The sequence below is a fragment of the Bombina bombina genome, chromosome 5 (assembly GCF_027579735.1).
Source record: "Bombina bombina isolate aBomBom1 chromosome 5, aBomBom1.pri, whole genome shotgun sequence".
NCBI lineage: Eukaryota > Metazoa > Chordata > Amphibia > Anura > Bombinatoridae > Bombina > Bombina bombina.
Window position 1 is genome coordinate 541,492,919 of NC_069503.1, and position 25,049 is coordinate 541,517,967.

Sequence of the window (25,049 nt, forward strand, 5' to 3'; positions counted from 1 at the left end):
TATATGCTGAGTCTATCAAGTCAGGCAGGCTTACCTCCCCTCGCACGCCGCTTCCCCCGACAGCCGTTGGTCAGGATACGGTAGTGGTGGTCCTGATTCTGATCCTCTCAGGACCTTTCCCAGGATGCGTAACACTCTCTCTTCCTCTCACGCAGCACCGGTGGGAGAGGAGAGAGAGTCAGTGCGCCAGCTTTCAGAGCGTATGCGGTGGTCCTCCGCGGTCTTCCTTACCCCTTTACCTCTGAGGCCAAGATTCCTACCCCTCTCTCGCAGCACCGGTGGGAGAGGGGAGGATCCGTCGAAAAGAAATGCAGAGGCTGGGCTTCCGCTGCAAGCACCACAGGGATGCCGATACTGCAACAGAGTCGCGCTCCCCCCAGGAAAGGAGGGAGCTCTTATCACCAATTTCAGGTAATCGCAGAGTAGAGGTTTAGATGACTCGTGCAGTCCTCCTCTGTATTAAGATACACTCTTCCAGGAACTGTGTGTCTCGCCGGCTCTAAACGCAGTTTTATTCAATCCTGCAGAGGAGCGATAGGGGACAAGGAGACAGCGTGCGGGAGAGGGATTCTGTCCACAGGTGGCAGCGGGGGTTAAGATTTCTCAAGGGCAATCACAGTGATAATTAGCCGCTTTACTCTCTGCCGCTAGCCGTAATAAGGAGGACATGTAGAGAGGCTAAAGCAAGTACAGAAGCTACTCCTAATCCTGTTAAATGAAAGCAAAGGAGCCTTCCTGCTTTATCAGGTGTGGTAAAAGGAGTTTGATTTTCTCCCTTTTAACAGTTTGTTTCTCCACTCTTTGTTCAATATGTCCAATTAAAGGCAGAGATTTGCAGTTTCAGGTAGATATTTGTTCACAAGTACTTTAAACAACAGCAGCCTTTGTTTAAGAGAGGTTTTCCTTCCCTTTGGGTGGGTTTGTTTTGCAATACAGCGAGATGAAGCTACGCTGTGCAGGTTCCAGTGACGTTGTCTAGAGCTATCCAATTAGCTACCCCACTGATTGGGGTGAGGTGCGTGGAAAACCGCCAGCAGCTGTAGGACTGGAGCAGGGAGCAGAGCACCTAGCACCTTGCTCCTCCTCCACCGGAACCAGGGCATAAGAGCATATCATTTTAAACAACTTTCCTATTTACGTCTATTATCTAATTTGCTTCAATTTGTATTTTTTATTTTAAAGCATAGCTAAATAGCTGCTGATTGGATGCTGCACATTGATGCTTCGTGTGATTGGCTCACCCATGTGCATTGCTATTTCTTTAACCAAGGCTATCTGAAGAATGAAGCAAATTAAATAATAGAAGTAAATTGGAATGTTGTTTAAAGCCGTGTGATTTCTGTAGGTATGAGAGAAAAGACTCCTCAAGAGTGGTCAAAAAATGCAGATAAAACAATAATCCATACTCACATATGAAATTGAGACATCCGATATCGCTGTTTGAAAAGACAGGTCAGATAAATCTTAAAAACTTTCAGTAACCTTTTCATAAGCTGTAGGTCAAACCTCTTCATTTTCAATAACATCTTAGGCTGTCGGCCATTTCTAGCTTTCCAGGTTCCGATATTCAAAAACTGATCGCAAATGCAAACAGTTCTAAACTAACACAGGTGTCCTCAGGTGCGCTCCACTGCGGAAACCCCTGAACGTTCGGATGAGCAACGCGTTTCAAAAATTCTTTGTCAAGTTCAGTCTGTTATGCTGCACATAAGCCTATTTATAGGGAATTGTTGTAACGTGTTGCTCTGGGGCTTCCGTAATCGAGCGCACCTGTTTGTTTAGAACTGTTTGTATTTGCAATCAGTTTTTGAATATCAGAACCTGGAAAGTTAGAAACGGCTGACAGCCTAAGACGGTATTGAAGGTGAAGAGGTTTGACCTACAGCTTATGAAAAGGTTACTGAACGTTTTCAAGATCTATCTGACCTGTCTTTGCAAACAAAGATATCGGATGTCTCAATTTCATATGTGAGTACGGATTTTTGTTTTATCTGCATTTTTTGACCACGCTTAGGGACACTAAACCCAAATTTTTTCTTTCAAGATACAGAAAGATCATGCAATTTTAAGCAACTTTCTAATCAATCAATCAATCAATTCTTCATTCTCTTGCTATCTTTATTTAGAAAAACAAGGCATCTAAGCTAAGGAGCCAGCCAATTTTTGTTTAGAACCCTGGACAGCACTTGCTTATTGGTGCTGTCCAATCAGAAAGGACAGCCCAGATTTTGAACAAAAAATTGGCCGGCTTCTAAACTTACAATCTTGCTTTTCAAATAAAGATACCAAGAGAACAAATAACAATTGATAATAGGAGGAAATTAGAAAGTTGCTTAAAATTGCATGCTCTATCTGAACCACGAAAGAAAAAAAATGGGTTCAGTGTCCCTTTAACTATACTTTCAGCTTGAATAGGATTGGTTGCTCCTATTGTGAATGAATCTGGACTTTTGTTTTTAATTTCATGTATTCCAATTGTCATTTTTAGGTCACTTGTTTTTAATGTGATAATAGTAAAGCTTTTGTGCATATTGATACATTTTGTGATCAACCCTTTAGCATTTTTTGCGCAAGTACTGTACTGTTTTGTTTATAGCAGTGTTATACATTGTTGCAAGCACTGATGCTATAGACTGCTAAAGATAAGAGCATGCACCTAAGTTGCTTTTAATTTACCTCTGTTAACTGTTCAACAAAGGATACTAAGAGAACATAGCACATTTGATATTATAAATAAACTGTTGGATAATAGATGTAAACTGGAGAGTGGTTTAATAACTGTATACTCTGAATCATGAACGTTTTATTTTGATTTTACTGTCCCTCTTAAGAATTTTTAGTAAACTGTAGGAAGATTTATCAATCATAATTTATTTGTAAAGCACCACTGGAATGTGCATCGCTGAGTACATGCGCATTATGGTAAATTACAATTAGACTCCACTCCAAATTGATACAATAGGAGATTAACCATGTCCTAAAGAGCTTAAAAGTGACTTTTGTTAAATTGCAAAAATTAAGGGGCAGATGCAAATATGACATTAATCCTGGAATGTTAAAGGGACACTGAACCCAAATTTTTTCTTTTGTGATTCAGATAGAGCATGCAATTTTAGGCAACTTTGCCATTTACTCCTATTATCAATTTTTCTTTGTTCTCTTGCTATCTTTATTTAAAAAGAAGGCATCTAAGCTTTTTTTTTGTTTCAGACTCTGGATAGCACTTTTTTTATTGGTAGATGAATTTATCCACTAATCAGCAAGAACAACCCAGGTTGTTCACAAAAAATGGGCCGGCATCTAAACTTACATTCTTGCATTTCAAATAAAGATACCAAGAGAATGAAGAACATATGATAATATTAGTAAATTAGAAAGTTGCTTAAAATTGCATCTGAATCATGAAAGAAAAAATTTGGGTTCAGTGTCCCTTTAAAATATGCATTTTATTAAGAATCAACATTTAGTGTGAATTTACTGTATCTGTGCATAACACGCTACTATGTTCCCATTTAAGGATTTTGTACTGTCCCTGTTTATATTTCGCTTTAACTGTTTCTAAAACCTGTTATGTTCTAAGCAAATAAAAAAAAAAAAAAAAAATGTTGGGTTATTCAGAATATACCTAATTCATTTCTGTTATCAAAATTTGCCTCGTTCGTATGATATTCTTTGTTGAAGAGATACCTATGTAAGTGTCTGGAGCACTACATGACAGGAAATAGTGCTGCCATCTAGTGTTCTTGCAAATGGATAACATTCAAGAAAAACTACTGCCATATCCAGACACGTTCACACTTCTGAGCTCACGTCCCTGCTTTTCATCAAAAGTTACCATGAGAACTAAGACAATTTGATAATAGAAGTAAATTAGGAATTGGTTTAAAATTGCATGCACCATCTCAATCACAAATAAAAATATTTTGTTTTGGGTTTCATGTCCCTTTAAATGAACCTTTTAATCCAATTAAACGGCAGAACCCAGAATTGTTACATGAAACCTGGTTAAAGGGACATGAAACCCAAAAATTTTCTTTCATGATTCAGACAGAGAATACAATTTTACATAACTTTCCAATTTACTTCCATTATTTAATTTGCTTCCTTATCTTGTTATCCTTTGCTGAAAGGTTTATCTATGAAAGCTCAGGCACAGCAAAGATAAATCATTTCAGAACTTTTTCCACTTTTAATGTGACCTATAAACTGTACAACTAAATTGAAAAAACAAACTGAAATCTTTTAGGTGGAGGGAAGTAGACATAAAAAACTAAAATAATATGGTTGCATAGGTGTGAACACCCTTAAACTAATACTTTATTGAAGCAACTTTTGATTTTATTACAGCACTCAGTCTTTTTGGGTATGAGTTTTTCAGCATGGCACATCTTGACTTGGCAATATTTGCCCACTCTTCTTTGCAAAAACACTCTACATCTGTCAGAATGCGAGGGCATCTCCTATGCACAGCCCTCTTCAGATCACCCCACAGATTTTGAATTGGATTCAGGTCTCGGCTCTGGCTGGGCCATCCCAAAACTTTAATCTTCTTCTGGTGAAGCCATTCCTTTGTTGATTTGGATGTATGCTTTGGGTCGTTGTCATACTGAAAGATGAAGTTCCTCTTCATGTTCAGCTTTCTAGCAGAAGCCTGAAGGTTTTGTGCCAATATTGTCTGGTATTTGGAACTGTTCATTATTCCCTCTACCTTGACTAAGGCCCCAGTTCCAGCTGAAGAAAAACAGCCCCAAAGCATGATGCTGCCACCACCATGCTTCACTGTTGGTATGGTGTTCTTTTGGTGATATGCAGTGTTGTTTTTGCGCCAAACATATCTTTTGGAATTATGGCCAAAAAGTTCAATCTTGGTTTCATCTGACCAGAACACCTTTTGCAACATGCTTTTGGGAAACTTCAGATGTATTTTTGCAAAATTTAGCCAGGCTTGGATGTTTTTTTTAATTAAGAATAGGCTTCCATCTTGCCTAGGGTTGCCACCTCAGCCATGTTTTACTGGACACTTATGAGTTACACATGCTGCAGGGTGTGCAGGGAGGAACATGTATTGTGTTTCTGGACAGCACAATTCCTATTCCTCCCTGCACACCCTGCAGCAAGTATAACTCATAAGTGTTCTGTATTTTAAGGGACGGGTGGCAACCCTAATCTTGCCACTCTACCCCATAACCCAGACATATGAAGAATACGTGCGACTGTTGTCACATGTACCACACAGCCAGTACTTGGCAGATATTCCTGCAGCTCCTTTAATGTTGCTGTAGGCCTCTTGGCAGCCTCCCAGACCAGTTTTCTTCTCGTCTTTTCAGCAATTTTGGAGGGTCGTCCAGTTCTTGGTAATGTCACTGTTGTGCCATATGTTCTCCACTTGATGACTGTCTTCACTGTGTTCCATGGTATATCTAGTGCCTTGGAAATTCTTTTGTACCCTTCTCCTGACTGATACCTTTTAACAATGAGATCCCTCTGATGCTTTAGAAGCTCTCTGTGGACCATGGCTTTTGCTGTAGGATGCAACTAAGAAAATGTCAGGAAAGACCAACTAGAGCAGCTGAACTTTATTTGGGGTTAATCAGAGGCACTTTAAATGATGACAGGTGTGTACTGACTCGTATTTAACATGATTTTGAATGTAATTGCTTAATTCTGAACACAGCTACATCCCCAGTTATAAGAGGGTGTGCACACTTATGCAACCATATTATTTTTTTAAAATTATTTTTACTTACATCACAGAAACCTGACATTTTAACAGGGGTGTGTAGACTTTTTATATCCACTGTAGGTTCTAGCTGCTGATTGGTGGATGCATATATATATATATACTGATTGTCATTGGCTCACCCATTTGTTCAGTTAGAAACCAGTAGTGCATTGCTGCTCCTTCAACAAATGATACTAAGAGAATTAAACAAATCAGATAATAGAAGTAATTTAGAAAGTTGTTTCAAATTGTATTCTCTATCTTAATCATGAAAGATTTTTTGGGGGGTTTCATGTCCCTTTAAGATAGTTCTGAGTGTCTGTGTGAGACAATGTACATGACAGTATATAAGGCTTTACTAAAATCTGGACAAAACACAATCTATTGCTCTAGTCTGGTCTACCACTTCAGTTATTTCAGGAAAACAACTAGATTAGCCTGACATGATCTTCCTGCAGTAAGACTGTGCTTTTATCCTCTAAGTTGTTTAACTTATTGTAAGAGACAGTAATAGCTTTCAACCTCTTTAGTGCCAGGTGTTTGATAGATTTTGATTCATCAGGTGGGGAGACAAATTCTTCATAATTTTCCTACATATCTCTTTGGACTTAGTGCAGAGAGTAACATTTAGAGTTACATTATATATAGATAGATAGGAAAACCAAATATATATATTTCATCACCAATTAAGCCTTTAAAGGGACACTCAAGTCAAATTTAAATTTTCAGGAATCACATAGAGCAGCAATTTTAAACAACTTTCCAATTTACCTCCATTAACAAAATGTGCACAATCTTTTTATATTTACACTTTTTGAGTCACCAGCTCATCCTGAGCATGTGCAGGAATTCACAGAATCATGCTTAGAAAAATAGGGGCACAAAATACTAATTATGTTTACCATTGCTTATTATGGCTTATTGTATAAATCATAAATGTTATTTTCCTTATATAAATTGAATATCTTCAGGCAAATTACCGTTAAATAAAGCCTTTATGTATTAGTGTTTGTGCTTATAAAAACCAAAGATAGAATTGTGGCTATCTTGATTTAAAAAATTGCTATGTATACAATTACCATGTGTCTGTCAATTTATTTGCAAGAAATCATTAAAAGTTAACTTCACTACAATAGTTGCTAATTATGTTTAAATTTACAATGCTTTGATTATTTTGCTGCTTTTCCCCTTTTGCACACTGTCAGTTTAAATAAAATAATTAATAACCACAAACTGACAGTATTTTACTGTCCTTTTAGCAAACTATTTTTATCTTCTCCTATTAATGATATAGCAAATTACAGCTTTCTAGCTATAGTATAATATCTAAAGATACAAATGTTGCTAACTGTAGCCAGATAAATTGCTTTCAATTCTATATTGGAGTAGTTCCCAAAATAATGATGATATAATTGTTTCCATTCACCATCTTCTAAAGTATCATATTATTTGTTTAGAGAAATGTTCAAAATATAGTAGCTGGCTGGTCTGCCTTATTTAAATTCACACAAGCGGACTCTGACTCAGCAATTGATAGATCAAAAATCAAGATGTGTCACTATAACAAATAAATAGCCACAATTTCCCACCTTATTCTTTCACTTTATATTAAAAGGACACTGAACCCAATTTTTTTCATTCGTTTTTTTTTTTAAGCAACTTTTTAATTTACTCCTATTATCAAATGTTCTTCATTCTCTTGGTATCTTTATTTGAAATTCAAGAATGTAAGTTTAGATGCTGGTCCATTTTTGGTGAACAACCTGGGTTGTTCTTGCTGATTGGTGGATAAATTCATCCACCAATAAAAAAAGTGCTGTCCACAGTACTGAACCAAAAAAAAAACCCTTAGATGTCTTCTTTTTCAAATAAACATAGTCAGAGAATGAAGAAAAATTGATAATAGGAGTAAATAAGAAAGTTGCTTAAAATTGCATGCTCTATCTGAATCACGAAAGAAAAAATTTCGTTTCAGTGTCCCTTTAAGCCCACAAGTTAAAGGGATATAAAACCTAGAATTTTTCTTTCTTGATTCAGGTAGAACATACAATTTTAAACAACCTTCTATTGTCTAATTTGCTTCATTCTTTTGGTATCCTTTGTTGAAAAACAGCAATGCATTACTGGGTGCTAGTTAACGCAATTGTTGAGCCAATAACATGAGGCATGTACGTGCAGCCACCAATCAGTCGCTTTTGAGCCTACTTGGGTATTCTCTTCAACAAGGGATACCAAGACAACAAAACAAACTAGATAATAGAAGTAAATTGAAAAGTTACTTAAAATCACATGCTCTATCTGAATCATGTAAGAAAAAAAAATTGGGGTTTTATGTTCCTTTAACCCCTTAACGACCAAGGACGTACGCCACACGTCCTCAAAAAAAATACAGTTAATGACCGAGGACGTGTGGCGTACGTCCTTGGTCTGGAAAGCAGCTGGAAGCGATCCTGCTCACTTCCAGCTGCTTTCCGGTTATTGCAGCGATGCCTCGATATCGAGGCATCCTGCAATAACCCCCCTTGGCCATCCGATGCAGAGAGAGCCACTCTGTGGCCCTCTCTGCACCGGACATCGGTGGCCGGTATCGTTGGTGGGTGGGAGCAAGTCTGGGAGGCGGGTGGGCGGCCATCGATGTGCCGAGTGGAGTGGAGGGGGCGGACAGCTGCCAGTACCCAAGATGGCGCCCATTAAGGCAGAGGGGGAAGGGTTAGAGAGCTGTTTGGTGGGGGATCAGTTAGGCTGCATATGTAAATATGCTAAAAAAACACACAAAAAATGCCCAAATATAGCTTTTATTTTAGTACTGGCAGAGTTTCTGCCAGTACTTAAGATGGCGGGGACAATTGTGGGGTGGGGGAGGGAAGAGAGCTGTTTGGGAGGGATCAGGGGGGTCTCATATTTCAGGTGGGAGGCTGAGCTCTACACTAAAGCTAAAATTAACCCTGCAAGCTCCCTACAAGCTACATAATTAACCCCTTCACTGCTAGCCATAATACACGTGTGAAATGCAGCGGCATTTGGCGGCCTTCTAATTACCAAAAAGCAACGCCAAAGCCATATATGTCTGCTATTTCTGAACAAAGGGGATCCCAGAGAAGCATTTACAACCATTTGTGCCATAATTGCACAAGCTGTTTGTAAATGATTTCAGTGAGAAACCTAAAATTGTGAAAAATTTAACGTTTTTTTTAATTTGATCGCATTTGGCGGTGAAATGGTGGCATGAAATATACCAAAATTGGCCTAGATCAATACTTGGGGTTGTCTACTACACTACACTAAAGCTAAAATTATCCCTAAAAGCTCCCTACATGCTCCATAATTAACCCCTTCACTGCTGGGCATAATACACGTGTAGTGCGCAGTGGCATTTAGCAGCCTTCTAATTACTAAAAAGCAACGCCAAAGCCATATATGTCTGCTATTTCTGAACAAAGGGGATCCCAGAGAAGAATTTACAACCATTTAAGCCATAATTGCACAAGCTGTTTGTAAATAATTTCAGTGAGAAACCAAAAGTTTGTGAAAAAATTAGTAAAAAAGTGAACGATTTTTTGTATTTAATCGCATTTGGCGGTGAAATGGTGGCATGAAATATACCAAAATGGGCCTAGATGAATACTTTGGGATGTCTACTAAAAAAAAATATATACATGTCAATGGATATTCAGAGATTCCTGAAAGATATTAGTGTTCTAATGTAACTAGCGCTAATTTTGAAAAATAATGGTCTGGAAATAGCAAAGTGCTACTTGTATTTATTGCCCTATAACTTACAAAAAAAGCAAAGAAGATGTAAACATTGGGTATTTCTAAACTCAGGACAAAATTTAGAAACTATTTAGCATGGGTGTTTTTTGGTGGTTGTAGATGTGTAACAGATTTTGGGGGTCATAGTTAGAAAAAGTGTGTTTTTTTCAATGTTTTCCTCATATTTTATAAAATTTTTTATAGTAAATTATAAGATATGATGAAAATAATGGTATCTTTAGAAAGTCCGTTTAATGGCGAGAAAAACGGTATATAATATGTGTGGGTACAGTAAATGAGTAAGAGGAAAATTACAGCTAAACACAAACACCACAAAAATGTAAAAATAGCCTTGGTCCCAAACGGACAGAAAATGGAAAAGTGCTGTGGTCATTAAGGGGTTAAATTCTAAAAGGCTGCAATTTATCTTAGTTTCACTACTATTATCTTGCATGTACTTTAAAATGGCTGCCATTAGCCATTCCCCTTTTCCTTTAAATGTTTCACCGTTTACATGGCTTTGCCAGGTACATGAAGCTTTTTACTTTACCTACAGCTCAACTCAGGCTTTTCCCTCCTGTCACTCACTGTCATGGTGAGCCAAGTCACTGCCTTCTCCGCAGGTCACATAGCTCCTCCTACACGTGACCTCACTCAAGGCAGAGCGTGCAGGCAGGGAATAGATTCACAGGCTGGGTGTGTTATTGTAAAGCCTCTGCCTTCAATAACATTTAGCCTGGAGGTGGGTCTGAGAGTGATTGATGTCGTCTACAGAATCTGTGTCTTTTTTTTTTTTTATTAAATTGTATCCGGGAAAAATAAAGATTGCGTTTGTGCTGGTGTGAGCCAGCCTACAGCTGTGACCTGACAGTGCTCACAGACAAAATCATCTGCCCTGCCAGATTCTACTATAGAGCCGGGTTCTGCACTCAGGCTCAAAAACAGTGCAAAACAAGGGCTTCCTGTATATGTATGTCTGTGTGTGGATATGTGCATGCGTAAATCACCATAGAACAAGCTAACAAGTTATTGAGCTGGTTGTTCGTTTCTGAGAATGTGCATCTCAGTGTGTGTGTATATATGTGTGTGTATTATTTAGATAGCCAGGATATGGAGAGAAGTTAGGGGTTTGTTTGGCTCATGCAGTCAGTTTTGAGCAGTCAGGGAGTTTAGTCAGTCTTGGGGTAGAATATACACAGAACAAGGCAGTCTAGATATGTGAGGAGAAAAGTATTGCAAGCAGAGATCACATATTGTGTCTCAGAGGGTCCAGGTTGTTTATGAACTCTGCATTTCACTAAAGAATTGCATGAAGTTATTACATTAGATAATATTGAAATGAGATTATGCATAGTAAGTGTTGTCAGTTGTGTTCGGTGCCATTTTTATGGTCCTGTTGATGACATCATCATTTTCTTTATCAGTGAAATCACTGTTCACCTAACATATGACATCATAAATGACATCACAGTTCGCATAGCACATCTTTAAAAGAAGAGACTTTTTTTTTTAAAGTTCTTTTTTTTTTTGCTTTATTTTCTAAAGCTCTGATAGCATATTTGCTTGTATAAACATGGGCATTGGCGATTTTCTTTTGCACATTTGACTCACACTTTGGAACTGTTTGTGGACTACGCCCACTCCCAGGTGATAACATAATTGCAGTGCTTCTCCTCCTTGTAGCAATAAATTTCATCAAAGCTGTAAAATAAACAAACAGAGAAAAAAGAACAGGAGCGCAAGGGACTGATCTAAGAGTAGTATTGTTAAAAAGTTATATTTAATAAGTGTTTGTACAAAACTCACTCACACTCTTTACCCTCAAACATATGAGGTATGATACAGGCACTCACTTCAGCCTTTATGAAATGTTTCGAGAGGCTGGTCATGGCCTATCTTAAAACTTGCCTACCACCTGCATTGGATCCTAACCAATATGCGTATCGCCAAAATAGGTCAACAGAAGATGCTATCTCGTCAGCTCTGCATTTTGCCCTCACTCACTTAGATCACAATAACACCTATGTTAGAATGTTTTTTATTGATTTTAGTTTGGCATTTAACACAGTTGTTCCTATTAAGCTGGTTGCCAAACTCCATGATCTTGGCATAAATACTTTATTATGCAACTGGATTCTGGACTTCTTGACAAACAGACCGCAATTGGTAAAAATTGGTAATCACACCTCATCTACTCTGACCCTTAATACTGGTGTTCCACAAGGGTGTGTATTGAGTCCACTGCTATATTCTCTTTTTACCCATGACTGTTTGCCTAAGTATGTATCCAATAGTATTATCAAGTTTGCTGATGACACCACTGTGATAGGCCAGATCAGTAACAACGATGAATCAGCTTATAGAGAAGAAATAAGGCAACTGGCTATTTGGTGTGCTGAGAACAACCTGGACCTAAACACTAAAAAAACTAAAGAAATTATTATTGATTTTAGGAAATCTAATCGATGTTTACAATTGCCCATTCATATAAATGGAACTGAGGTTGAACGTGTACCAAGTTTCAAGTTTCTGGGCACACACATCTCTGAGGATTTGACTTGGTCTTTGAACACCTCAACTTTAGTGAAAAAAGCACAACAACGTCTCTATTTTTTAAGAACACTGAAAAAAGTTAATTTATCTACTCAGATTTTAATTAATTTTTATCGCTGTACTATTGAGAGTATTCTCACCAACTGTATTACAGTATGGTATGGAAACTGTACTAATTCTGATCGCAAAGCTCTGCAACGGGTTGTTAAAACCGCCCAGTATATCATAGGTGCTCAGTTACCTACCATTGAAGATCTTCAAAGCAGACGTAGTCTTTTAAAGGCCTATCGAATTATTCATGATCCCTTCCATGTTAGCAACAGACTATTTGCCCTTTTACCATCTGGGAGACGTTATAGAAGCTTAAAAGGAAAAACTGCTAGATTACGGAATAGTTTTTTTCCAAGAGCCATTACTCTGCTAAATAATAACTTTTAAAAATCTCTCTTATGCTCATAGCCTTTTTTATTTTTTTAATTTTTTATCCTTTTGATGATTAGATCTTTTTATTATATTGAAGAAAGTGCTAAATTAATGGTTTTAATTTAATTTATTGATTATCCTGTTAATGGTTCTTTTTCACCTCACTTTATATTCACATAACACATATAATATAAAATACACATATGATTCATATAAAACACTCATGATTCACATCATATATATAATGCAAATGTACACATATGTGTGCAAGATGACTAATTTTTTATTACATTTTTTTACACATATATATACTTTTTTGTATGGAACTGATTTTCTCCAACATAGGTGTGTCCGGTCCACGGCGTCATCCTTACTTGTGGGATATTCTCTTCCCCAACAGGAAATGGCAAAGAGCCCAGCAAAGCTGGTCACATGATCCCTCCTAGGCTCCGCCTACCCCAGTCATTCTCTTTGCCGTTGTACAGGCAACATCTCCACGGAGATGGCTTAGAGTTTTTTAGTGTTTAACTGTAGTTTTTATTATTCAATCAAGAGTTTGTTATTTTAAAATAGTGCTGGTATGTACTATTTACTCAGAAACAGAAAAGAGATGAAGATTTCTGTTTGTATGAGGAAAATGATTTTAGCACCGTAACTAAAATCCATGGCTGTTCCACACAGGACTGTTGAGAGCAATTAACTTCAGTTGGGGGAACAGTGTGCAGTCTCTTGCTGCTTGAGGTATGACACATTCTAACAAGACGATGTAATGCTGGAAGCTGTCATTTTTCCCTATGGGATCCGGTAAGCCATGTTTATTACGATGGTAAATAAGGGCTTCACAAGGGCTTATTAAGATGGTAGACTTTTCTGGGCTAAATCGATTCAGTTTTAAAACATATTTAGCTTTGAGGAATCATTTTATCTGGGTTTAATGATATTATAATATCGGCAGGCACTGTATTAGACACCTTATTTCTCTGGGGCTTTCCCAAAGCATAAGCAGAGTCTCATTTTCGCGCCGGTGTGGCGCACTTGTTTTTGAGAGGCATGGCATGCAGTCGCATGTGAGAGGAGCTCTGATACTTAGAAAAGACTTTCTGAAGGCGTCATTTGGTATCGTATTCCCCTTTGGGCTTGGTTGGGTCTCAGCAAAGCAGATACCAGGGACTGTAAAGGGGTTAAAGTGTTAAAACGGCTCCGGTTCCGTTATTTTAAGGGTTAAAGCTTCCAAATTTGGTGTGCAATACTTTTAAGGCTTTAAGACACTGTGGTGAAAATTTGGTGAATTTTGTACAATTCCTTCATGTTTTTTCGCAATTGCAGTAATAAAGTGTGTTCAGTTTAAAATTTAAAGTGACAGTAACGGTTTTATTTTAAAACGTTTTTTGTACTTTATTATCAAGTTTATGCCTGTTTAACATGTCTGAACTACCAGATAGACTGTGTTCTGAATGTGGGGAAGCCAGAATTCCTGTTCATTTAAATAAATGTGATTTATGTGATAATGACAATGATGCCCAAGATGATTCCTCAAGTGAGGGGAGTAAGCATGGTACTGCATCATTCCCTCCTTCGTCTACACGAGTCTTGCCCACTCAGGAGGCCCCTAGTACATCTAGCGCGCCAATACTGCTTACTATGCAACAATTAACGGCTGTAATGGATAATTCTGTCAAAAACATTTTAGCCAAAATGAACCCTTGTCAGCGTAAGCGTGGCTGCTCTGTTCTAGTTACTGAAGAGCATGACGACGCTGATATTAATATCTCTGAAGGGCCCCTAACCCAATCTGAGGGGGCCAGGGAGGTTTTGTCTGAGGGAGAAATTACTGATTCAGGGAACATTTCTCAACAGGCTGAACCTGATGTAATTGCATTTAAATTTAAGTTGGAACATCTCCGCATTTTGCTTAAGGAGGTATTATCCACTCTGGATGATTGTGAAAAGTTGGTCATCCCAGAGAAACTATGTAAAATGGACAAGTTCCTAGAGGTGCCGGAGCTCCCAGAAGCTTTTCCTATACCCAAGCGGGTGGCGGACATTGTTAATAAAGAATGGGAAAGGCCCGGTGTTCCTTTCGTCCCTCCCCCCATATTTAAAAAATTGTTTCCTATGGTCGACCCCAGAAAGGACTTATGGCAGACAGTCCCCAAGGTCGAGGGAGCGGTTTCTACTTTAAACAAACGCACCACTATACCCATAGAGGATAGTTGTGCTTTCAAAGATCCTATGGATAAAAAATTAGAAGGTTTGCTTAAAAAGATGTTTGTTCAGCAGGGTTACCTTCTACAACCAATTTCATGCATTGTCCCTGTCACTACAGCCGCATGTTTCTGGTTTGATGAACTGATAAAGGCGCTCGATAGTGTTTCTCCTCCTTATGAGGAGATTATGGACAGAATCAATGCTCTCAAATTGGCTAATTCTTTCACCCTAGACGCCACTTTGCAATTGGCTAGGTTAGCGGCTAAGAATTCTGGGTTTGCTATTGTGGCGCGCAGAGCGCTTTGGTTGAAATCTTGGTCGGCTGACGCGTCTTCCAAGAACAAGCTACTAAACATTCCTTTCAAGGGGAAAACGCTGTTTGGCCCTGACTTGAAAGAGATTATCTCGGATATCACTGGGGGTAAGGGCCACGCCCTTCCTCAGGATCGGCCTTTCAAGGCGAAAAATAGACCCAATTTTCGTCCCTTTCGTAAAAACGGACCAGCCCAAAGTGCTACGTCCTCTAAGCAAGAGGGTAATACTTCTCAAGCCAAGCCAGCTTGGAGACCAATGCAAGGCTGGAACAAGGGAAAGCAGGCCAAGAAGCCTGCCACTGCTACCAAGACAGCATGAAATATTGGCCCCCGATCCGGGACCGGATCTGGTGGGGGGCAGACTCTCTCTCTTCGCTCAGGCTTGGGCAAGAGATGTTCTGGATCCTTGGGCGCTAGAAATAGTCTCCCAGGGTTATCTTCTGGAATTCAAGGGACTTCCCCCAAGGGGGAGGTTCCACAGGTCTCAGTTGTCTTCAGACCACATAAAAAGACAGGCGTTCTTACATTGTGTAGAAGACCTGTTAAAAATGGGAGTGATTCATCCTGTTCCACTAAGAGAACAAGGGATGGGGTTCTACTCCAATCTGTTCATAGTTCCCAAAAAAGAGGGAACGTTCAGACCAATCTTAGATCTCAAGATCTTAAACAAGTTTCTCAAGGTTCCATCTTTCAAGATGGAAACCATTCGAACTATTCTTCCTTCCATCCAGGAGGGTCAATTCATGACCACGGTGGATTTAAAGGATGCGTATCTACATATTCCTATCCACAAGGAACATCATCGGTTCCTAAGGTTTGCATTCCTGGACAAACATTACCAGTTCGTGGCGCTTCCTTTCGGATTAGCCACTGCTCCAAGGATTTTCACAAAGGTACTAGGCTCCCTTCTAGCGGTGCTAAGACCAAGGGGCATTGCAGTAGTACCTTACCTGGACGACATTCTGATTCAAGCGTCGTCCCTTCCTCAAGCAAAGACTCACACGGACATTGTCCTGGCCTTTCTCAGATCTCACGGCTGGAAAGTGAACGTGGAAAAGAGTTCTCTATCCCCGTCAACAAGGGTTCCCTTCTTGGGAACAATTATAGACTCTTTAGAAATGAGGATCTTTCTAACAGAGGCCAGAAAAACAAAACTTCTAGACTCTTGTCGGATACTTCATTCCGTTCCTCTTCCTTCCATAGCTCAGTGCATGGAAGTGATCGGGTTGATGGTAGCGGCGATGGACATAGTTCCTTTTGCGCGCATTCATCTAAGACCATTACAACTGTGCATGCTCAGTCAGTGGAATGGGGACTATACAGACTTGTCTCCGAAGATACAAGTAAATCAGAGGACCAGAGACTCACTCCGTTGGTGGCTGTCCCTGGACAATCTGTCTCAAGGGATGACGTTCCGCAGACCAGAGTGGGTCATTGTCACGACCGACGCCAGTCTGATGGGCTGGGGCGCGGTCTGGGGATCCCTGAAAGCTCAGGGTCTTTGGTCTCGGGAAGAATCTCTTCTACCGATAAATATTCTGGAACTGAGAGCGATATTCAATGCTCTCAAGGCCTGGCCTCGGCTAGCGAGGACCAAGTTCATACGGTTTCAATCAGACAACATGACAACTGTTGCGTACATCAACCATCAGGGGGGAACAAGGAGTTCCATAGCGATGGAAGAAGTGACCAAAATCATTCTATGGGCGGAGTCTCACTCCTGCCACCTGTCTGCTATCCACATCCCAGGAGTGGAAAATTGGGAAGCGGATTTTCTGAGTCGTCAGACATTGCATCCGGGGGAGTGGGAACTCCATCCGGAAATCTTTGCCCAAGTCACTCACCTGTGGGGCATTCCAGACATGGATCTGATGGTCTCTCGTCAGAACTTCAAAGTTCCTTGCTACGGGGCCAGATCCAGGGATCCCAAGGCGGCTCTAGTGGATGCACTAGTAGCACCTTGGACCTTCAAACTAGCTTATGTGTTCCCGCCATTTCCTCTCATCCCCAGGCTGGTAGCCAGGATCAATCAGGAGAGGGCGTCGGTGATCTTGATAGCTCCTGCGTGGCCACGCAGGACTTGGTATGCAGATCTGGTGAATATGTCATCGGCTCCACCTTGGAAGCTACCTTTGAGACGAGACCTTCTTGTTCAGGGTCCGTTCGAACATCCGAATCTGGTTTCACTCCAGCTGACTGCTTGGAGATTGAACGCTTGATTTTATCGAAGCGAGGATTCTCAGATTCTGTTATCGATACTCTTGTTCAGGCCAGAAAGCCTGTAACTAGAAAGATTTACCACAAAATTTGGAAAAAATATATCTGTTGGTGTGAATCTAAAGGATTCCCTTGGGACAAGGTTAAGATTCCTAGGATTCTATCCTTCCTTCAAGAAGGATTGGAAAAAGGATTATCTGCTAGTTCCCTGAAGGGACAGATTTCTGCCTTGTCGGTATTACTTCACAAAAAGCTGGCAACTGTGCCAGATGTTCAAGCCTTTGTTCAGGCTCTGGTTAGAATCAAGCCTGTTTACAAACCTTTGACTCCTCCTTGGAGTCTCAATTTAGTTCTTTCAGTTCTTCAGGGGGTTCCGTTTGAACCCTTACATTCCGTTGATATTAAGTTATTATCTTGGAAAGTTTTGTTTTTAGTTGCGATTTCTTCTGCTAGAAGAGTCTCAGAATTATCTGCTCTGCAGTGTTCTCCTCCTTATCTGGTGTTCCATGCAGATAAGGTGGTTTTACGTACTAAACCTGGTTTTCTTCCAAAAGTTGTTTCTAACAAAAACATTAACCAGGAGATTATCGTACCTTCTCTGTGTCCAAAACCAGTTTCAAAGAAGGAACGTTTGTTGCACAATTTGGATGTTGTTCGCGCTCTAAAATTCTATTTAGATGCTACAAAGGATTTTAGACAAACATCTTCCTTGTTTGTTGTTTATTCAGGTAAAAGGAGAGGTCAAAAAGCAACTTCTACCTCTCTCTCTTTTTGGATTAAAAGCATCATCAGATTGGCTTACGAGACTGCCGGACGGCAGCCTCCCGAAAGAATCACAGCTCATTCCACTAGGGCTGTGGCTTCCACATGGGCCTTCAAGAACGAGGCTTCTGTTGATCAGATATGTAGGGCAGCGACTTGGTCTTCACTGCACACTTTTACCAAATTTTACAAGTTTGATACTTTTGCTTCTTCTGAGGCTATTTTTGGGAGAAAGGTTTTGCAAGCCGTGGTGCCTTCCATTTAGGTGACCTGATTTGCTCCCTCCCTTCATCCGTGTCCTAAAGCTTTGGTATTGGTTCCCACAAGTAAGGATGACGCCGTGGACCGGACACACCTATGTTGGAGAAAACAGAATTTATGTTTACCTGATAAATTTCTTTCTCCAACGGTGTGTCCGGTCCACGGCCCGCCCTGGTTTTTTAATCAGGTCTGATAATTTATTTTCTTTAACTACAGTCACCACGGTACCATATGGTTTCTCCTATGCAAATATTCCTCCTTAACGTCGGTCGAATGACTGGGGTAGGCGGAGCCTAGGAGGGATCATGTGACCAGCTTTGCTGGGCTCTTTGCCATTTCCTGTTGGGGAAGAGAATATCCCACAAGTAAGGATGACGCCGTGGACCGGACACACCGTTGGAGAAAGAAATTTATCAGGTAAACATAAATTCTGTTTTTTTTGCACTTGCACTTTATTACACTTGCATTGTACTTACTTTTGTGGTATAGAAATTTTTTGCACAAGTCACTTGAATTTTTTGCTATCTATTAGTTTTAGCATTATAGTGCTATCTGTGTATAGGATTGGTTAGATTTTCAAATATAATTTCGTTGTCTCTGTTTTCCTACTTTGTACAATGACAATAAAACGAATCTAATCTAATCTAATCTAAGGGGACCAACAGTTTGGCTCAGTACGACATTGCGGTACAAAGATTTTGGGACAGTGGAACTCTAACCTGTGACAGTTGAACACTAACTTGTGATAGTGACTACGGACAAACCGGAGATTTCAGCAGAGCTTGGCTTGCAGCTGCAGTCCTGACGGAAGGTGATCTGAAAAAGACACTGACACCAAGGGTTCGTACTGAGCCAAACTGTTGGTCCCCTTACGATTGTGCCTGTATCATACCTCATATATTTGAGGGTAAAGAGTGTGAGTGAGTTTTTGTACAAATACTTAAATATAACTTTTTAACAATACTACTCTTAGATCAGTCCCTTGCGCTCCTGTTCTTTTTTCTCTGTTTGTTTATTATCCAGCACCACCCTATCCTGCCGGTGTGTTTTCACAGGAAGTTGCAGTGTGGACTGAAGGAAAAAAGGATTGGATATCTATGCACACTACATATCCTTTTTTTTTGGGTGCTATTAAGTATTAGCATTTGGACACCTATGTATAAAAGTATCTCTGGATATGTGTGGATACATATGTAGATATATTAATTGAAAAGAGTTTATATTTGCTTTATATATATATTGTTTTTTATATATATTGGTATTTATTTAATTATTTACATTTTTGGATTATTGAAAAATACAAAAACACACGGCGCCCACCGATTCAAAGTAGCTTTATGAACAATTTATTTGATCACCTAAAATAAAAATTTCACACTTACAAGATAGCAGTGTAAAACAAGCCCTTCATATATATGACAGCCGTAGTCCGTTAGTCCTTTAGGTGTGTCTTAGCCTGCATGTCTTGGATCCCTTCACTGTATGTTTCACCGCTGTAGCAGTTTGCTTTCTTTCAGCAGCACTTTCTGTTGTTTACCGCTGGCGGTTTTATAAAACCGGGATTCCGACTTCAGCTGGCTTTGGTCACTTCGGCAGATTCACCGGCTGTCCCTTATTAGTTACCCAACGCGTTTCCTTTGCATTCGTGCAAACTTCTTCAGGGGTATTAAATTGCTGATACTCCTTTCCATTAAGCCTAATCTTAAAAATCCTCTTGACTGGATATGATCACCGGCACCTGCACAGGTGTATACTCCTGCTGAGTCCTAATGCCCTATCTTAAACATGTAATACTGTGTATATTACCAGAATGTATACACACAATTGCTTAACCTAATATTTTTCAACAAAAGAAAAAACATTTTTTACATAAAAATATTACACAAACATTAAAAATACTAATAAAAGGTTTAGAATATTTAAATTTTTAAATATGAACTTCATAGCGGACACAAGTGCTAAGCAACTTAATATTTTCCTTAACAAATTTAAAATATATTCTATAAAATCCTAATAACTAAATTATCTCTTGCTAAATGTTCTTAAGTCCCCTTGGTTTCTAATTTTAACACATTTAACACAAAAATTTACATTTTTGGATTATATTATTCTCGTTACACAATATACTTTTAAGTATATCTGGGTTGCATATCACAGAATATATACCACTTAACATTTTTTATATACCACGTGTGGCACTCTTTTATAAGCAGATTCTAGGATCTTGCTGTTCTTAGTGTGTTTCAAAGCTGTAAAATGTTATCAATTTCCCTTATACTGTGTATGTTTGTTTACCTTCACAAGATTCTGTAATCCAGTAATTCTCTTTGTACATAGTGAAACTGATATATACACTTTAAGGCACAAGGTTATTCAGGAACCGTCATTACTTTTAATACCAAGAGTATTTAGAAACAATTTCACAACAGTGTGTGCTGACAGCAAGCTTTTCTGCTCCTTTAGACGCAATACCATTTCCATTGCCTGACTACACTGGATAGAAAATAATTTTAACTGTTAAAGTTAGTAAAATTGCTTTGTTTACAAATGCATAATAAAAGATAATGAAATAACACTTACTTTTAATTTCAAATGAGTTTTTATTGTTTTATTTTTGTTTGAAAAAAATTCAATTTTCCTCCCCTTGTGTCATGTGACAACCATCAGCCAATCACAAAATTGATATGTTTAATACTGTGCACTCTTGCACATGCTCAGTAGGATATGGTTCCTCAGAAAGTAAGTATATAAAAATACGGTGCACACTTTTGATAATGTTTGTAAATTGTTTTCTGTACCTGAATCTTGAAAGTTTAAAATTCCACATTTTAATGTCCCTTTAAGCAGTGTATTCCAGAGTTTTATTTTTTTCCTCCAGCTACTATCTCAAGTTAGCCACATACTTTGTCAAATGATAGATCTGTCCCTGTCAATATCATTCATTTATGATGATTCTCATATGTCCCTGTATTGCACAGACTGCTGGGCTTCCTCTATTCATTTATATTGTAAAATCAAATTGTTAATAGATTATATTCCAGTTATAAACTTTGCAAGTGGTCAGACCACAACAATAAAAATGTTTTATATATATATATATATATATATATATATGTGTGTGTTTTTTTATATATATATATATATATATATATATATATATATATAAACATATATTATTATATTAACATATATATTATTATATTGCATCAAGAATGATTTTATAATTATTATTATTTTTTCCATGTTATTTATAGATGCAGTAACTGAATTAAATAAGGAGTTTAAGGAAATGGGAGAACCAATCACTGATGACAGCTCGAATTTACATAAATTTTTCTACAAGCTTGAATATTTGTTGCAGGTGAGTGAATTATGTATAATTACAGTACACACGCCATCATGTCAAACAGGTATTACTTATGTCAAATATGTAGTTTATCAAGCTGTTAAAGGGACATAAAACCCTTTTTATTTTCTTTCATAATTTAAATAGAACATAACATTTTAAACAACTTTCTAATTTACTTATATTTTCTTTGTTTTCTTGTTATCCTTATTTGAAAAGCAGAAATGTAAGCTCAAGAGTGTGCACGTGTCTGCAACATTATATGGCATCAATTTTGCAACAATGAAATACATTAGCAGGAGCACTAGATGGCAGCACTATTTCCTGTCATGTAGGGCTTCAGGCATGTGCACACTACCTACCTAGGTATCTTTTCAACAAAGAATAATATGAGAATGAAATAAATTTGATAATAGATGTAAATTGGAAACTTTTTAAAAATGATATTCTCTAAGTGGTCTAGGTTCCAAAATTGTCAATCATTTTAAATCAATTTTTTAATACCTCTTTTTTATGAATCTTTTATGGTTTTAAAACCACTTACTACTTCCTCCTCCCAAACCCATTTGTTTTTCTTACATGATTTAGATAGAGCATATAGTTAAAAAAAGGTCAAATTTACATCTATCAAATTTACCTATTTCTCATAGTATTCTTTGTTGAACAGCATACCTAAGTAGGTAGCATGCACGTGTATGGAGCAGCAGTTTTATAAGAATGTTTTTCACTTTTACACAATGTGGAAACACTGCTGCCACACTGCTCCATAACTGTTCCACTGCCTCTGAGGCTGTGGTCATCAATCCGCCGATGCTATACGAACGGTTGACACCCCTTGATAGCAGCTGCAAATCTGCAGGGGGCAGCATTGCACAAGCAGTTCTGGTGAACTGCTTGTGTAATGATAAATGTTGACAGCGTATACTGTCGGCATTAAGCAATGTCCGTCGGACAAGATCTGCTACAGCGTATCATGTCGGACAGACATTGATAAATCTACCCCTATGTGTTTGTGTGTATGTGTGTATATATATATGTATAATTCCCTACTTTGTTACATGACATGTCACGTAGGTTCCCTGTGGACAAGACTACGTGACATGCATCTTAGGGAAAGAAAATGGCATTTATACAGAGCATAAGCAAAATAGCAAATAATAACAGGACTTGACAAACCCAGGAGGCTCCTAGAATTGTACCCCTTGCTCCTAACTTTTTGGGTTATTCTCCATATATCTGATACAAATATGACTTTCTTGCTCCTAAAGATTCTTACTTACGTCTACATTTTAAAGGGACATAATACTCATATGCTAAATCACTTGAAACTGATGCAGTATAACTGTAAAAAGCTGACAGGAAAATATCACCTGAGCATCTCTATGTAACAAAAGAAGATATTTTACCTCACAACTTCCTCAGCTCAGCAGAGTAAGTTCTGTGTAAAAAGTTATACTCAACTGCTCCCAGCTGCAGGTAAAAAAAAAATGAATAAATTAACAGCAGTCAATCAGCATCAGAAGTGCTGAGGTTATGAACTCTTTTACTGTGATCTCATGAGATTTCATTTATTTCTCATGATATTTCATTGTAAGCTTCCTTAAACTGAATAGGGAAATAAGATGGACTCCCTTCGCTGTCCCGGGACAGACATACTGATTTGCTGCTTAGAAGTCCTTTACAATGGGATGTGGCTACTGAGGAATTTTTGAGGTAAAATATCTTTCTTTTTTACATAGAGAGGTTCAGGTGATATTTTCTAGTCAGCTTTTTACAGCTATGCTGCATCACTTTCAAGTGTTTCAACATTTGGGTATCATGGCCCTTTAAACAGATTTGTCAACCCCTGAATAACAATAAGGGGCCATCCTTTTGCCTACTTGATTGACATTTCAGTTCATAAGACCATTAGTCTCCTGATGGTGCTTCATGGCTTAGGCAAACCTCTTTTTCTTATTCTGCCATTTTAGCAACGGTTCTTACTGCCACTTGACCTGTCAAATCTGCAACTCAAAGTCTTATCTTAAAGGGACAGTAAACACCTTGAAATTGTTATATAACATATTTAGTTATGCATACTGAAACAACATTGCAAAATATTTTCTTTATTTTTACCCCTTTTCATGTAATTTAGTTCTGAAATTGAGCAATTACTCATTCTCAGAACTTTATGTGCAGCCTGCTGACATCCCATGGCGAACTCTGCTACATATCTGTCTCTAATTGAATTTATCAGATAACAACTGCAAAAGAATGTACTTTATACTAACTTTATGACAGTGACTAGCCTTGTTGTCTGTGGATTATAACCCAGATTGACTCCTCCAAATAAGGCAAATTGTGGATGGAGTTTGGCTATTGAAAAATAATTGTAGTAAAAAGGATGTTAATTTGTTTTAAAAACATGTAGACTTGGCCAATATGTTGTTCTATATCAGCAAAACAGAAATGTGAAAGCTGCGTAAATGGTAGTAAAAGTGTTATTTATCTTTTTAGACAATAAAAAAATCAAGTAGACTGTCCCTTTAACACTGGTCAACGCAATCAAGTCTCACTTCCAACTGTGAAGAGTTGCCTGAAAGGGACAGTCTGCTCCAGAATTGTTATTGTTTAAAAGCTACGAAATCCCTTTATTACCCAATCCCCAGTTTTGCATTACCAACACGGTTATATTAATATACTTTTTACCACTGTGATTACCTTGTATCTAAGCCTCTGCAGACTGTCCCCTTATTTCAGTTCTTTTGACAGACTTGCATTTTAGCCAATCAGTGCTGACTCATAAAAAACTTAACGGGACTGAGCACAATGTAATCTATATGGCACACATTAACTAGCGCTGTCTAGCTGTGAAAAACTGTAAAAATGCACTGAGATAAGAGGCAGCCTTCAAGGGCTTAGGGAATAGCATAAGAGCCTACATAGGTTTAGCTTTCAACAAAGAATACAATAGGAACAAAGCAAATATGATTATAAAAGTAAATTGGAAAGTTGTTTAAATTGCATGTCCTATCTGAATCATGAACGTTTATTTTTGACTAGACTGTCCCTTGAAGCTTTTGTTGTGTAAGACTTTTATCATGCAGGCTGGTGACAGAAACTTGTCTTGTGATTCTGCTGTGGTTTTGGGTCTGTCAAACCTCTTCCTGTTAGAGTCTCCTCCAGTTTCCAAGTGTATTTTGATGGTATAGGACACTGTACTCACTGACACCTTCCTGAAAAAGGCATTTGTTTATAACTTATGTGTACATTATTTTTGGTAAGCTTAATATTTTACTTTAACCTCTGGCAATTTACTGCTTACCTTTCTAAAATTTCAGGTTATTCACTGGACTTTCAGCTTCTTAAATTTAAAAAACTGGAAAAAATGAGGTGATCTAAAACTTTACAATTTAATGAGTAATAAAGTTGTGATCTTCAAAGCCTGACCAGTAAGCAAAGGCCATTTTCATGCTTATCATGTTTATCACAACCACTATAATTGTTAAAA

At 38.3% G+C, this 25,049-nt stretch overlaps 1 protein-coding gene across 1 annotated transcript in view; it reads left to right on the forward strand.

The window, feature by feature from the left end:
• FYCO1 (FYVE and coiled-coil domain autophagy adaptor 1) overlaps positions 1-25,049 on the forward strand; it is a 439,711-nt gene that overhangs the window by 11,405 nt on the left and 403,257 nt on the right. Inside the window, exon 3 of the mRNA XM_053714489.1 lies at positions 21,468-21,574. Within this exon, the coding sequence (XP_053570464.1) occupies positions 21,468-21,574 (107 nt within the window). The remainder of the gene's footprint in view (positions 1-21,467; positions 21,575-25,049) is intronic.